The sequence below is a fragment of the Dipodomys ordii genome, unplaced genomic scaffold (assembly GCF_000151885.1).
Source record: "Dipodomys ordii isolate 6190 unplaced genomic scaffold, Dord_2.0 Scaffold31, whole genome shotgun sequence".
In the NCBI taxonomy this organism is placed as follows: domain Eukaryota; kingdom Metazoa; phylum Chordata; class Mammalia; order Rodentia; family Heteromyidae; genus Dipodomys; species Dipodomys ordii.
The window spans coordinates 6,788,592-6,803,353 of NW_012267247.1; the positions used below are offsets into that span (position 1 = coordinate 6,788,592).

A 14,762-nucleotide genomic window follows, 5' to 3' on the forward strand; every position below is an offset into this window, starting at 1 on the left:
TTTTTCTTGTTACATCACCAGGCTCCTAAAAGGATTTGAACTTAAGACTCAAATTCAGAAGTGGTAGAGTGCTTGCCTAGTATGCATGAAGCTCTGGATTCAATTCCTCAGTACCACATAAACAGAAAAGGCTGGAAGTGGCGCTATCCCAAGTGGTAGAGTGGCTAGCCTTGAGCAAAAAGCAGCTCTGGAACAGTGCCCAGGCCCTAGTTTAAGCCCCAGGACTGGCCAAAAAAAGAACAGGTTTGAAGTGAAGTTTTGGCTCAGTGGTAGAGCAAATACATAGCATGCCACATACACAGCATGTTCAAAAGACACACAGAGAGACACTAAGGTGAAAAGCACGGTGATAGAACATGCATGAGGCACCCCAAGTGCTAGTGACTCAGGTGGCTGAGATCTGAGTTCAAAGCCAGCAGAGGCAGGAAAATCCTTCAGATTTTTATCTCCAATTAACCACAAGACAACCAGAAGTAGAGCTGTGGCTCAAAGTGGTAGAGTGCTAGCCTTGAACTGAAATGCTGAGGAACAGCGCCCAGGCCCACAGTTCCACCCTGACGATCAACAACAACAAAAAAGAATAAGGGAGCCAGGCACCAGTGGCTCAGGCATGTAATCCTAGCTACTAAGGAGACTGACATTTGAGGATTGAGGTCCAAAGCCAGCCCGGGCAGGAAGATCTGCAGGAAAGTCAGTGAGATTCTTATCTCTGATAAACCACCAGAATACCCGAAGTAGCTCTGTGGCTCAAGTGGGAGAACACTTGCCTTGAGCTGAAGAGGTCAGGAATAGTGCCCAGGCCCAAAGTTCTCAAACTCTATGACCGGGGGAAAAAAATAGAAGGGAAAATGACATGATAGTGAGGTTAATGGTTCACACTGTATGCATTATGAAAATGGTCCTGAGTGCAAGCCTCACCAGCACACACACTTACATACAAAAACCCTCACCATTTGCCGATATTCCTGAATCATTTTTAGTTTGTTTTCTCCTCCCTTGTTTTCTTCTTTCTGTTCGATGCTGCTAATTATTCTCCAGGAGGCTCTTCTAGCTCCAATCACATTTTTATATGCAACAGATAGGAGATTTCTTTCTTCAACTGTCAGCTCCACATCCATCCCTGCTACTTTCTTCATTGATTCCACCATTTCTATGTGAGAAAGGGAAAACCAGATTGCACAAATTTTAGATGTTTTGTTAACATATCCCTTTCACAGTACTTTTTCCCTGTTATGATAATACAAAAAACAATGTATAAAATTTAACAAAAATTGTGTCTATACCTTTATGCAATAGTTCAATGAGCCCTGAGTTCAATCCCCACCACCCCAGAAAAAAAGTTATTTAAAAACAACTGGCTAGGCACTGGTGGCTCACGCCTGTTATCCTAGCTACTCAAGAAGCTGAGATCTAAATAAGCATTGTTGTTCAAAGCCATACTGGGCAAAGTTCGTGAGGCTCTTATCTCCAATTAACCACCAGAAAAATCAGAATTAGAGATATGGCTCAAAATGGTAGAGTGCTATCCTTGGTCAAAAGTAGCTCAGGGACAGTGCCAAGCCAAGGCCCTTAGTTGAAGTCCCATGACTGACAAAAAATATTAACTTGAGCCAGGTGCTCAACCTCTACTGGCTACTCAAGAGGTCAAGAAATGAGGTTTGAAGCCATCCATACAAATCCAAGAAACTTTTTTTGTGTGCTGCTCCTGGGGCTTTTGCACTCAAGGTTAGCCCTACCACATGAACCAGTCTATTTCTGGCTTTTTGGTGGTTAATTGGAGACTTTCTTACATGAGCTGGCTTTGAGCCTCAATCCTCAGATCTCAGCCTCCTGAGTAGCTAGAGTCACAGGCTTGAGCCGCTGATGCCTGGCAAGAAATTAGTCTCCAATTAACCAGGTGGAGAAAAAAGGCCAGAACTGTTGTCCTGGCTCAAGTGGTAGCACTTCAGCCATGAGTGAAAAAGCCCGATGAGAGCCAGACTCTCAGAGTTCAAGATCCAGTACAAGCCGGGCACCAGTGGCTCATGCCTGTAATCCTAGCTACTCAGGAGGCTGAGATCTGAGGATCAAGGTTCAAAGCCAACCCCAGGCAGCAAAGTCCATGAGACTCTTATCTCCAATAAACCACTCGAAAACCAGAAAGGGCATTATGGCTCAAGCGGAAGATTGCTAGCCTCGAGCTGAAGAGCTGAGGAATAGCGCCGAAGCCCAGAGTTCAAGCCCCAGGACTGACAAAAAAAAAAAAAAAAGAAGATCCAGTACAGAACAAAACTAAAAAGAATTCAAAACTATCCAAACTAATTTGAGATAGCCAGACAGGGTGACATGTACCTGTAATTCTAGCACTTACCTAGGAGATTGAAACAGGAAGATTATAAGTTCAAAGCAGCCTAAAATACACAGCTAGACCCTAGCTAAAAGTAAATTAAGAAATTAAGCAGAAAATAATATAGTAAGTACCTAACAAAGAACCAACTACCCAATATGTTTTAGGTAGCCAGATGTGGAACACCTGTAATCACAGCTACTCAGAAAATGGAGACAAAAGTGATTTGAGACCAGCCAGAGCAAATCTGGAGACCCTATCTTAGTAAGAATACAAAGGGGTTGGCATAAGTGGTAGAGCACTTGCCTAGCATGTTTTTTTGTTTGTTTGTTTTTTGCCAGTCCTGGGCTTAAACTCAGGGCTAGGGTACTGTCCCTGACCTGCCTTTGCTGAATGCTAGCACTCTACCACTTGAGCCACAGTGCTACTTCTGGCCTTTTCTATCTATGTAGTACTGAGGAATAGAACCCCGGGCTTAATGCATGCTAGGCAAGCACTCTACTACTAATTCCCAGCCCCACCTAGCATGTTTTGAGGCTCTGGATTCAATTCCCAGTACCAGGGTTGGGGGAGAATACAAGACATGGATCAAGAAGACTTCAAATGACGTCTAGTATTATACTATAATTTGCAAGTATATCTCAGGTTAAAACAGTCTCTTATTTCCTTGAACAAATTAAATTGCATTAAGCAAAAAAAAAGCGAAGTTAGCCGGGTGCCAGTGGCTCATGCCTGTAATCCTGGCTACTCAAGAGGCTGAGATCTGAGGATCACGGTTGAAAGCCAGCCCTCAAGACTTTTATCTCCAATAAACCACTTTAGAAAACCGGAAGTGGCCCTGTGGCTCAAGTGGTAGAGTGCTCACCTTGAGCTCTTCAAGTCAGAGTTCAAGCCCCACGACCGACCAAAAAAAAAAAAAAAAAAGCTCAAAGTATGGCTCAGGTTTAGACTATATGCATAGCATGTGCTACGCCTTCAATTCCCAGTACTTAACTAAAGACATGGGAGCAAAGATTCACTCACAACTAAATATAGTTAAGTACCTGTCCTACCAGTAATTTACTGATAAATCTTTTGCTGGTTACTGTTACCACTAGGTGGCGATCAATTAAAGGGGACCAGATAATCATCAGGCTATATCCCCTAGATAGCAAAATATAAATTAAACAGAGTAGGTTTGAAAATATGCTTTTAGCCAGGTGCCCATGACTCACACTCCGGGGGCTGACATCTGAAGATCACCTGCAGCAAAGTCGATTAAGACTCTCATCTCCAGGCTGGGAAGGTGGCTCAGTGGTAGAGGCTTGCCTTATATGCATAGGCCCTGGGTTTGATTCCTCAGCACCATGTAAGCAGAAAAAGCTGGAAGTTGCACTGTGGCTTTAATGGTAGAGAGCTAGCCTTGAGCTGAAGAGCTGAGGGACAGCACCCAGGCCGAGAGTTCAGGCCCCATGACCAACAAGAAAAAAAGACTCTCATCTCCAATAAACTACTCAAACCCAGAAGTGGGGCTATGGCTCAAGGGGTGGAGTGCTAGGCTTGACCAAAAGAGGCTCAGGGACAGCGCCCAGGCCCTGAGTTCAAGCCCCAGGACTGGCAACAACAACAAAAAAAAAAAAAAAAAACACCTAGACACAAGTATATAATGCTAACAGCATTTTAATACGGTTAAACCTCTAAGTAACATCCTTCTTATTGCTGTGCTTTACAAATTTTCAACTATATTTTGACATCAACAAAGCAATGTGCAGAACCCTTCTGCTACCACTACCTGTAGATCACACAGGAGGTGCTCCTCTTTGCATTTTCTATTCTTATTTTCCTTACTATTAAAATTAGGGTGGGAGAGCCAGGCAGAGGTGGCTCACTCCTACTAGCTAGTCAGGAGGCTGAGATCTGAGGATCATGATTCAAAGCCAGGCATGGCAGGAAAAGTCTGTGACTCAAGTGGTAAAGCCTTGAGCTGAAGAGCTGAGAGACAGCCCCAGGCCGAGTTCAAGCCCCATAACCGACCAAAAAAAAAAAAAAAAGCTCAAGGGCAGCACACAGGATGGAGTTCATGGCCTAGAACTGGCAAACCTACCACGGTTGCCCAAAATAAAAGCTTTACCAATAAAATTTACATACATAACAGTGCATCCAGTTACAACATACATTTTTCTTAATAAGCTACAAATTCTCTATCACAAACAATCTAAAACAATGACTCCCAAAAGAAAATCCCCATATCCTTTAGCATTATGTCTCACTTATTCCCAAACCCAACCAATTTTTTAATCTATTCTGGATATTTAATATAAAGGGAATGTATATGTATGTGGCCTTAGGGTGACTAGCTTCCAAGGTTCATCCACAGTACATATGAACAACATACCAGTTTATCCATTCACCAATTACTGATGACATTTGGGTATTTCCACTTTGTGACAATTATGAAATGCTGCTGTGAAAATTCATATAAATGTATGGCTGTATCAGAGCCTGAGCATGACCTTCAGAGTCAAGGAGTAACATTTTGAAGGTCATAGTTTTCTACTTATATTCCTATCAGCAACATTTTCATTCATTCTCTTTTTTTTTTAGTCAGGAATGGGGCATGAACACTGGGCCTCAGATCTCAAGGTTAGCGTTTAGCGTTCTACCACTTGAGCCACAGCACTTCTGGCTTTTTCTGTTTATGTGGTGCAGGACCTCATGCATGTGAGGCAAGCACTCACACTAAGCCACCATCCCAGCCCCCTCCTGATTCCTTTTTTTTTAATTTTTATTTTTTGTGAACATACTGTACAGAGGGGTTACAATTACATGGGCAAGATAATGAGTACATTTTTTAATCAAGCATTGCAGCCTCCTCCTTTGTTTACCCTTCATATCCCTTCCAGGCCTCCCCCTGTCTCCCCAACCCTCCCCTCCCCCGGCACCAAAAGTTGTAAAGTTCGTTTTCAACATGACAATTTGTACTTCTCATAGTTGCAACGGGTCCACCTGTATCCTTAAACGACTTGTTTTTCCCCATCTCCTCCACAAATTATACCAACATCAAATATAGTGAAAGCAGGGGTTATACTGTGGGGAAGGGACATCTGATTTCTTAATTGTGTTTTGTTTTTCAGTGTTTTTTTTTTCAATACTGGAGATCCAATCCAACAGCTTGTACATGGGAGGCAAGATACATACCTAGCCATTAGGTGTGGTTTCATGTACTATCACCATTTATCTATCTTCTTTGGAGAGAAATTTTAAATGTGTTGCCCATCGCTCAATTTTTTTTTCTGGCCCTACGGCTTGAACTCTGGGCACTGGCCCTAAGCCTCTTTGTGCTCAAAGATAGCACTCTACCACTTGAGCTACAGTGCCATTCCTGGCTTTTTTTGAGTAGTTTATTGGAGAGTCTGACTTTTCTGCCCAGGCTGGCTTCAAACCTCAATGCTCAGACCTCAGCCTCCTGAGTAGCTAGGATTACAGGCACTGAGGCACCAGCACCCAGCAATCACTTAATTTTTAAATTCCTGCTGAGTTATTCCATTTTTTGGTGTACTGGTATTGGGACTTGAACTTGGAATCTCACTCTCTCTCTTGGCTTTTCCACTCAAGACTGTCACTCTACCACTTGAGCCATAACTTCACCTCCCATTATTCACTTTTTAGGAACTCAACAAAACCAGCCCCTCCTGTTTGGGAGCTGATTTAATGTTTTTCATTACAAAGGTGATGCATAGAAAGGTTACAGAGTTACCTAAGTTAGGTAATGAGTACATTTCTTTTAGGCCGTCACTTCCCTTGCTCTCTGCCATCCTTACCAACAAATTTTATAGTTCATTTTCAATATAGTGTCTAGTGAGTGCCATTGCTGCACCTGTTTACCCTTAGTTGTTCCATTTCTATGCCTCCCCCTGCACTCCCAAAACAAAAACAAAAGCAGCAACAAAGAAAAAACCCAGTTTCCATTTTCTGGAGTTCATTTTGATAAACACTATTTTGTATGACCAGATGCACATAGGCATTGTGCTTTTGTCTCCTAAACGTATCCTCTGATCTCACTGTGTGTGAATGCCTAGAGTCCAGTATGCTTTAGGAAACTTTTTATATAATCTTATCATCCTATCTGCAAGCTATTAATTTTGTTTGCTTGTGGTACTAAGCTTGAAACTCAGAGCCTAGGGCTTATGCTAGGCAGGCCTTCCACCCTTGAGCCACGTCTTGTGCCATGGATAGTAAATTAAGGATGTGTTAATATTAAGTCAGAAGTTTCTCTTTTTTTTGGGGGGGGGTTCCAGTCATGGGCCTGAACTCTGGGCCTGGGCGCTGTCCCTCAGCTCTTCAGCTCAAGGCTAGCACTCTACTACTTGAGTCACAGCACCACTTCCGGTTTTTTTTCTGCTTATGTGGTGCTGAGGAATCAAACCCAGGGCCTCATGCATGCAAGGCAAGCGCTCTACCACTGAGCCACCTTCCCAGCCCCCCTGAAATCTTTTTCTTGTTACATCACCAGGCTCCTAAAAGGATTTGAACTTAAGACTCAAATTCAGAAGTGGTAGAGTGCTTGCCTAGTATGCATGAAGCTCTGGATTCAATTCCTCAGTACCACATAAACAGAAAAGGCTGGAAGTGGCGCTATCCCAAGTGGTAGAGTGGCTAGCCTTGAGCAAAAAGCAGCTCTGGAACAGTGCCCAGGCCCTAGTTTAAGCCCCAGGACTGGCCAAAAAAAGAACAGGTTTGAAGTGAAGTTTTGGCTCAGTGGTAGAGCAAATACATAGCATGCCACATACACAGCATGTTCAAAAGACACACAGAGAGACACTAAGGTGAAAAGCACGGTGATAGAACATGCATGAGGCACCCCAAGTGCTAGTGACTCAGGTGGCTGAGATCTGAGTTCAAAGCCAGCAGAGGCAGGAAAATCCTTCAGATTTTTATCTCCAATTAACCACAAGACAACCAGAAGTAGAGCTGTGGCTCAAAGTGGTAGAGTGCTAGCCTTGAGCAAAAGGAGCTCAGGGCCAGCATTGAGGGCTTAAGTTCAAGCCCCAAGATCAACCAAAATAAAAAAGAACATGCATGAGGTGAATCTTCAGCACCAAAAAAAAAAAGCATGTAAAACAACTGGTTTCACTGACTACAAAACAATTTTTTTTTTTGGTCAGTTGTGGGGCTTAAACTCTGGGCTTGGGCACTCTACCACTTGAGCCACAGCACCACTTCCAGTTTTCTGGTGGCTAATTGGAGACATTGTCACAGATGTTCCTGCCCAGGCTAGCTTTGAACCGCCCCACCCATCCTCAGATTTCAGCCTCCTAAGTAGGTAGGATTACAGGTGTGAGCCACTGGCACCTAGCTCAAAACACAATTTTTTTTTTTTGGGGGGGGAGGTAGTGGGGCTTGAACTCTGGGCTTGGGCGCTGTCCCTGCACTCTTCAGCTCAAGGCGAGCGCTCTATCACTTAAGCCACAGCACCACTGCCGGTTTTCTAGTGGTTTATTGGAGTCTCACAGACTTTCCTGCCCAGGCTGGCTTTGAACCACCATCCTCATATCTCAGCCTCTTGAGTAGCTAGGATTACAGGCGTGAGCCACCGCCTGGTAAAACACACCTTTTTTCCACCTAGCTTGACCATTATCTCTTCCAAGACTACCACCTGACAAGGGTGAAACAAGTCTTTGCTTGATTTCAACAGTCCTCTTGCATTTTTTTTTCCTCTTGCATTTTTAAGACACTGGCTTCTATCCTTCAGGCTTAGGCAACTCAGTGCTTAGATAACAGGCTTGCCCCAGGCCCAAATCAACAGTCCTTTGATGGGCTGGGAAGATAGCTCAGTGGTAGAGTGCTTGCCTTGCTTACATGAGGTCCTGGGTTCGATTCCTCAGCACCATATAAGCAGAAAAAGCCAGAAGTGGTGCTGTGGCTCAAGTGGTAGAGCGCTAGCCTTGAGCTCAAGAGCTGAGGGACAGTACCCAGGCCCAGAGTTCAGGCCCCACGACTGGCCAAAAAAAAAAAAAAATGAGGGTGGCAGGGGACAGGACATATATTACCTATTACTGAGAGGTTACCACAAAGACTAATCGTACAGATCCTAATTGATGACAATCATTAGGACAGAAGCAAAGTTTTCAGACTGGTCATAAAGAAAACCAGCAGGCTCTATACTAGCTTAGAGGATCACACTGTCTCATACCAAAGTATTTATTGTTATAATCTTAACTTCTTCCCAAATGTTTACTGATTGTTATAATTACTTTATTTATTTATTTAGTACTGTTACCAAGGTTTGAAAAAGCTACTCCCAATCAACTTTTTCATTCATGGCTGGCATTCTACCATTTCGAAGCAGATCTGTATAAATTGGAGCTAGTCTGACAAACTTTGCTGTGGAAGCTAGCAATCCTCAGACCAAAGCCTCCTAAGTGGTTAAAATTACAAGCACTGAGCCTGTAAATAAAGTAGTTAGCACCCAGTCAACTAGTTCAGTTTTAAGGACAATACAGAAGCCAAGGTAAATTTGCCTGAAGCCACAAAATGATAAAACAAAAATTCAAATCCAGGACTGGGAATGTGGCTTAACGATAGAGTAACTGCTTGCCTAGTATGCATGATGCCCTGGGTTCAAGTCCTCAGTATCACACAGACAAAAAAAGCCCAAAGTGGTGTTGCGGCTCAAGTGGTAGAGTGCTAGCCTTAAGGAAAAAGCAGATCAGGGACCGTGTCCAGGCCTGAGTTCAAGCCCCAGGATTCCCCCCTCCCCCCCAAAAAAATTGCAAATCCAGACCACCTTTATTTCCTTGGGCTTTTTTTTTCTTTTTGGAGACAGTATCTCACCATTTGAGCGCTGTGGCTCAAAAAAAAAAAAAAAAAGACTATGGCATCTACAGAGACATTATATTAAGACATTTATAACCAGATCTTGAATATATAATCCAGAACCAGTAATGTTTCTCAAAATAAGCCAAGGTATTTACATATACTAAGAACCTGGTATAATGTAATCTAGACGCCTCAATGAATTCTCTGCTAGAGTATTGAGAAAAGCCAGCAAAAAAACAGCTCTTGACAGCATGCAGGCCTGAGTTCAAGCCTTATAACTGACTAAAACAAAAGGAAAAGCCAGACTGGAGAGGTCTAAGGCTTGTCTTTGTGTGAACAAGTAAATGAAGATTGAGAAAAAAAAATCCCATCAAAGCAATCTAAGAGAGAAAATAAACAGACCCAATTCCTTTTAGGCTCCATTTAGAGCCATACAAGTATGAGGGAAGTTTAGTTTCCTTCTTACTGAAAAGACTAAAATAAAAAAGAAAAAGAAAAAATAGAAAGACTTAAAATGACCCCGTAGCACTATCCCAACCTCTGCAGTCCTTTTCTCAAAGAAAAGTAATCCAGATATGATGATAGTGACTGTGAACTCTCCAATTGACTGGGAACCAATTGTTGGGGGGAAAAAATAATCTCCAAAGATCCAACATGAGAAGAAATACAGGATGAAAAGTAATTCCACTGCTGAATTGCAGCCCATTTGGTACAACTACTAACTTACATGAAAGCAAATTTCCTGAACTGTGTAAAATAGGATTCAAAGTTACTTAGGCCTGTACAGAACTACTACGGGGACAGCCAAGGCAAAAAAGGAGACGAAAGCCAGGCACCAGTGGCTCACACCTGTAATCCTAGCTACTCAGGAAGCTGAGATCTGAGGATCAAGGTTCAAAGCCATCCCAGGCAAGGAAAGTCCGGGAGACTCTTATCTCCAATAAACCACTAGAAAACCAGAAGTGGCACTATGGCTCAAGCCATAGAGCACTTGCCTTGAGCTGAAGAGCTGAGGGACAGCGGCCAAGCCCAGAGTTCAAACCCCACAACTGATGAAAAAAAAAGGAGACGAAGCAATTTGTAAAACTGTAAAAAAAAAATTGTGTGTTATGTCTCAGTTGTGGGACTTTTAATTCAGGGCCTGGATGCTGTCCTTGAGCTATTTGCTGAGGGATAGTGCTCTATCACTTTGAGCCACAGCTACACTTCAACTTTTCTGATAAGAGTCTCACTCCTGCCCTGGCTATGCACCATGATCCCCAGATCTCAGCCTCCTGAGCAGCTAGAATTACAGGCTTAAGCCACTGACACCTGTCTTAAAATTAACCTCTCTATAAAACAAAATCATTCTTGCTGGGCACTGGTGGCTCATGTCTGTAAATCCTAGCTACTGTGGAGGCTGAGACCACAAGTCAAAGCTACCTTGGTCAGGAAAGTCCATGAGACTCTCATCTCCAGTAAACTACTCAGAAAAAGCCTGAAATGGGGCTGGGAAGGTGGTTCAGCGTAGAGTGCTAACCTCGCATGCATAAAGCCCTGGACTACTTTCCTCAGCACCACATAAACAGAAAAAGCACAAAATGGTGCTGGCTCAAGCGGTAGAGCACTAGCCTTGAGCTGAAGAGCTCAGGGACAGCACACAGGCCCTGATTTCAAGCCCCAGGACCGTTAAAAAAACAAAACAAAAAAGCCAGAAATGGCACTGTGTCTAAGTGGCAGAGAACTAGCCTTAGGGAAAAGGCTCAGGGACAGCACCCAGGCCCAGAGTTCGACCCCTTAGTTCCAGTCCTAGCACTGGCGCGCATGCACACATACACACACATACACACACACACACACACACACACACACACACTTCTAGCTCAGTGGTTTAATTCCATACCAATGACAATTTCCTATATTTCAATCTCATAATTCATTCAACACAAGTAGAACTACAAATGCAAATCTGAAGAATGAGAGTTTGTCTATTAAATAGACCACTAAGCGGGGCGCCAGTGGCTCACGCCTGTAATCCTAGCTATTCAGGAGGCTAGGATCTGAGGATTGCAGTTCAAAGCCAGCCCAGACAGGAAAGTCCGTGAGGCTCATCTACAATAAACCACTAGAAAGCTGCTAGTGGCACTGTGGCTAAAGCGGTAGAATGCTCGCCTTGAGCTGAATAGCACAGGGACAGCGCCCAGGCCCAGAGTTCAAGCCCCATAACTGACAAAAATAAGTAAATACATAAATAAATATAAATAAACCAGTAACTACAGGCTGCAGCAGAACATATAAACTGAGGGCTGGGAAGGTGGCTCGGTGGTAGAGCGCTTGCCTTGCATGCATGAGGCCCTGGGTTCCATTCCTCAGCACCACATAAGCAAAAAGAAAAAAGTCGGAAGTGGCCCTGTGGCTCAAGTGGTAGAAAGCTAGCCTTGAACTGAAGAGCTGAGAGACAGCACCCAGGCCCAGAGTTCAGGCCCCACAACCAGAACCCCCCCCAAAAAAAGGAACATATAAACTGAATACAGAGGTATAATATTTTGATTTCTTAGATCCTCTACCATGCTATTCATAATGCACACATTTTTTAAAGTTTCAGTTTATAAATGAAGCTGGTGGCTCACTAGAAGGACGGAAGTGGCGCTGTAGCTCAAGTGGTAGAGTGCTTGCCTTGAGCTGAAAAGCACAGGGACAGCGCCCAAACCCAGAGTTCAAGCCCCACGACCGACCAAAAAAAAAAAAAAAAGACCCTATCTAAAAAACAAAACACCAGCACTGGTGGCTCATGCCTGTAAATCCTAGCTACCCAGCAGGCTGAAATCTAAGAATTGTAGTTTGACACCAGAACCAAGAAAAAGTCTGTGAGACTCTTAAAAAAAGAAAAGTAGGGGGCTGGGAAGGTGGCTCAGTGGTAGAGCGCTTGCCTTGCATGCATGAGGCCCTGGGTTCGATTCCTCAGCACCACATAAGCAAAAAAAAAAGCCCGAAGTGGCACTGTGGCTCAAGTGGTAGAGCGCCAGCCTTGAGCTGAAGAGCTGAGGGACAGCACCCAGGCCAGAGTCCAGGCCCCACAACCAGACCCAAAAAAAAGAGAAAGAAAAGTAATGCTGAGGTCCACTATTGGTACAAGCCAAGAATCACAAAAGAACTGGTAACTTGAAGCTACATAGCAAGCAAGTCTCTGTCAAAGAAAAAAGAGAAAGTGGGGCTGGCAAGATGGTTAAGTGACTGTATAGTGCTTGCCCTGCATGCAGGAGGCCCTGGGTTCGATTCCTCAGCACCACATAAGCAGAAAAAGCCAGAAGTGGCACTGTGCTCATGTGGTAAAGCACTAGCCTTGAGCTGAAGAGTTGGGGGACAGCACCCAGGCCCATAGTTCAGGCCCCACAACCGGCAAAAAAAGAAAATGAAAAAGAGAAAAAAATGAGGGAGGAAGGTAAAGTGTGGGCTGCTGGTGGCTCATGCTTGTTATCCCAGCTACTCAGGAGACTGAGATCTGAGGATTGCAGTTTAAAGCCAACCCAGGCAAATTTGTGAGACTCTTATTTCCTATTAATCAGCAAAAAGCCAGCTTCAACCTTGAAGGAAAGTTCAAACCCCAGGTAGGTACATACATACATGTATACATGTGCATGTACACACACATCAAAGAGGCAATTTGTTATTGTACAGATAAGAACAGTCCCAGAAACTAAATGACATCTAAATGGGACAGCATTCAAGAGCTAAAACCCTGTGCTAGACACACTGCTCTGTATATGTAACTATTTCCAAAACTCTAGTTTTAATTTCACTATATCTTGGTTCCTCTCCTATAGAAAACATTCTACTGGGCCCCAGTGACTTACTTCTGTAATCCTAGGTGAGATCTGAGGATCAAAGGTTGAAAGCCACAGCCTGTTCAGACATATCCATGAGACACATCTACAATTAATCAGCAAAAAGTCAAGTGGAGCCATAGCTCAAGTGGTAGAGTACCATCCTTGAATGAAAATTCCAAGCCAAGGGCTGGGAATGTGGCTTAGTGGTAGAGCTTGCCTAGCACGCATAAAGCCCTGGGTTTGATTTCTCAGTACCACACAAACAGAAGAAGCTGGAAGCAGCACCATAGCTCAAATAGTAGAGCTCTAGCCTTGAGCGTAAGAGGCTCAGGGACAGAGGCCAGGCTTTGAGTTCAAGGCTCAGGACCAGCAAAAAAAAAAAAAAAATTCCAAGCAAGAGTACAAGGCCCAAGCCGGGCGCTGGTGGCTCACGCCTGTAATTCTAGCTACTCAGGAGGCTGAGATCTGAGGATCGTGGTTCAAAGCCAGCCCTGGCAGGAGAGACCGTGAGACTCCTATCTCCAGTAAACCACCAGAAAACCGGAGTGGTGCTGTAGCTCAAGTGGTAGAGAGCTCGCTTTGAGCTGAAGAGCTGAGGGACAGTGCCCAGGCCCAGAGTTCAAGCCCCACGACCGGCAAAAAAAAAAAAAAAAAGAGTACAAGGCCCTGAGTTCAAACCCCAGGGCTGGGATGTAGCTCAGTGGCAAAGCACTTAACTAACATGTGCAAAGTCCTGAGTTTAATCCCCAGTACCAAAAAAAAAGGGGGGGGGACAACAATACTTTAAGTATTAATACCACTCAAGTATTACTATTTTTTTTGCCAGTCCTGGGACTTGAACTCAGGTCTGGACACTGTCCCTGAACTTGTTTTGCTCAAGACTAGCACGCTATCACTTGAGCCACAGTACTACTTCTGGCTTTTTCTGTTTATGTAGTACTGAGGAATGGAACTCAGAGCTTCATGAATGCTAGGCAAGCAGCACTCTACCACTAAGCTGCATTCCCAGCCCCAAGTATTACATTTTATTTTTTTGCTGATTTTTTTGGGGGGTGGTCGGCCGTGGGGCTTGAACTCTGAGCCTGGGTGCTGCCCCTGAGCTCTTCAGCTCAAGACCAGTGCTCTACCACTTGAACCACAGCACCACTTCCAAGTATTACATCTTATAACCTCACAATTTCCTAACGGGCCTGTGAATTAGTAGCCAAAGCAGACTGTATGATTCCAAGTCTTTTCATTCTATCCATCTGCCCAAATGAGTCATAATTCCTATTCATAGTGTAATATCTCCAAATTGTGTATACAGATGAAATTTAACATACTTCACGTTGCTTTAAGGATAAAAGTTAACTTGATGACCAGAAATTAAGACTACCGATAAGCAAGCTGCTGAGTTACTATAATTATGAGAAGGGCTCTAAGTTTCAAAATTAAATATCAAAACACATACACTGAATCCTGTGCAATATAGTTCAGAAAATATGACCATAAACTTGGTTTACCTTTTTTTTCTTTTCTTTTGTCAGTTGTGGGGCCTGAACTCTGGGGCTGGGTGCTGTCCCTCAGCTCTTCAGCTCAAGGCTAGCACTCTACCACTGGAGCCACAGCGCCACTTCCAGCTTTTTCTGCTTATGTGGTGCTGAGGAATCGAACCCAGGGCCTCATGCATGCAAGGCAAGCACTCTACCACTGAGCCACCTTCCCAGCCTTACGTTTGTTTTTTTAAAAAAAACAGTGCTGGCAAATCAGCCAACGACAAATGCTGGAGGGGATGTGGAGAAAGAGGAACCCTATTACACTGCTGGTGGGAATGTACACTTATACAACCACTT

General features: G+C 43.9%; 1 protein-coding gene across 1 annotated transcript in view; it reads right to left on the reverse strand.

Annotated features, from left to right (window-relative positions):
* Positions 1 to 14,762, reverse strand: part of Ywhae (tyrosine 3-monooxygenase/tryptophan 5-monooxygenase activation protein, epsilon) — a 53,510-nt gene that overhangs the window by 27,318 nt on the left and 11,430 nt on the right. Inside the window, exon 2 of the mRNA XM_013016524.1 lies at positions 951 to 1,150. Coding sequence (XP_012871978.1) covers positions 951 to 1,150 — 200 coding nt within the window. The remainder of the gene's footprint in view (positions 1 to 950; positions 1,151 to 14,762) is intronic.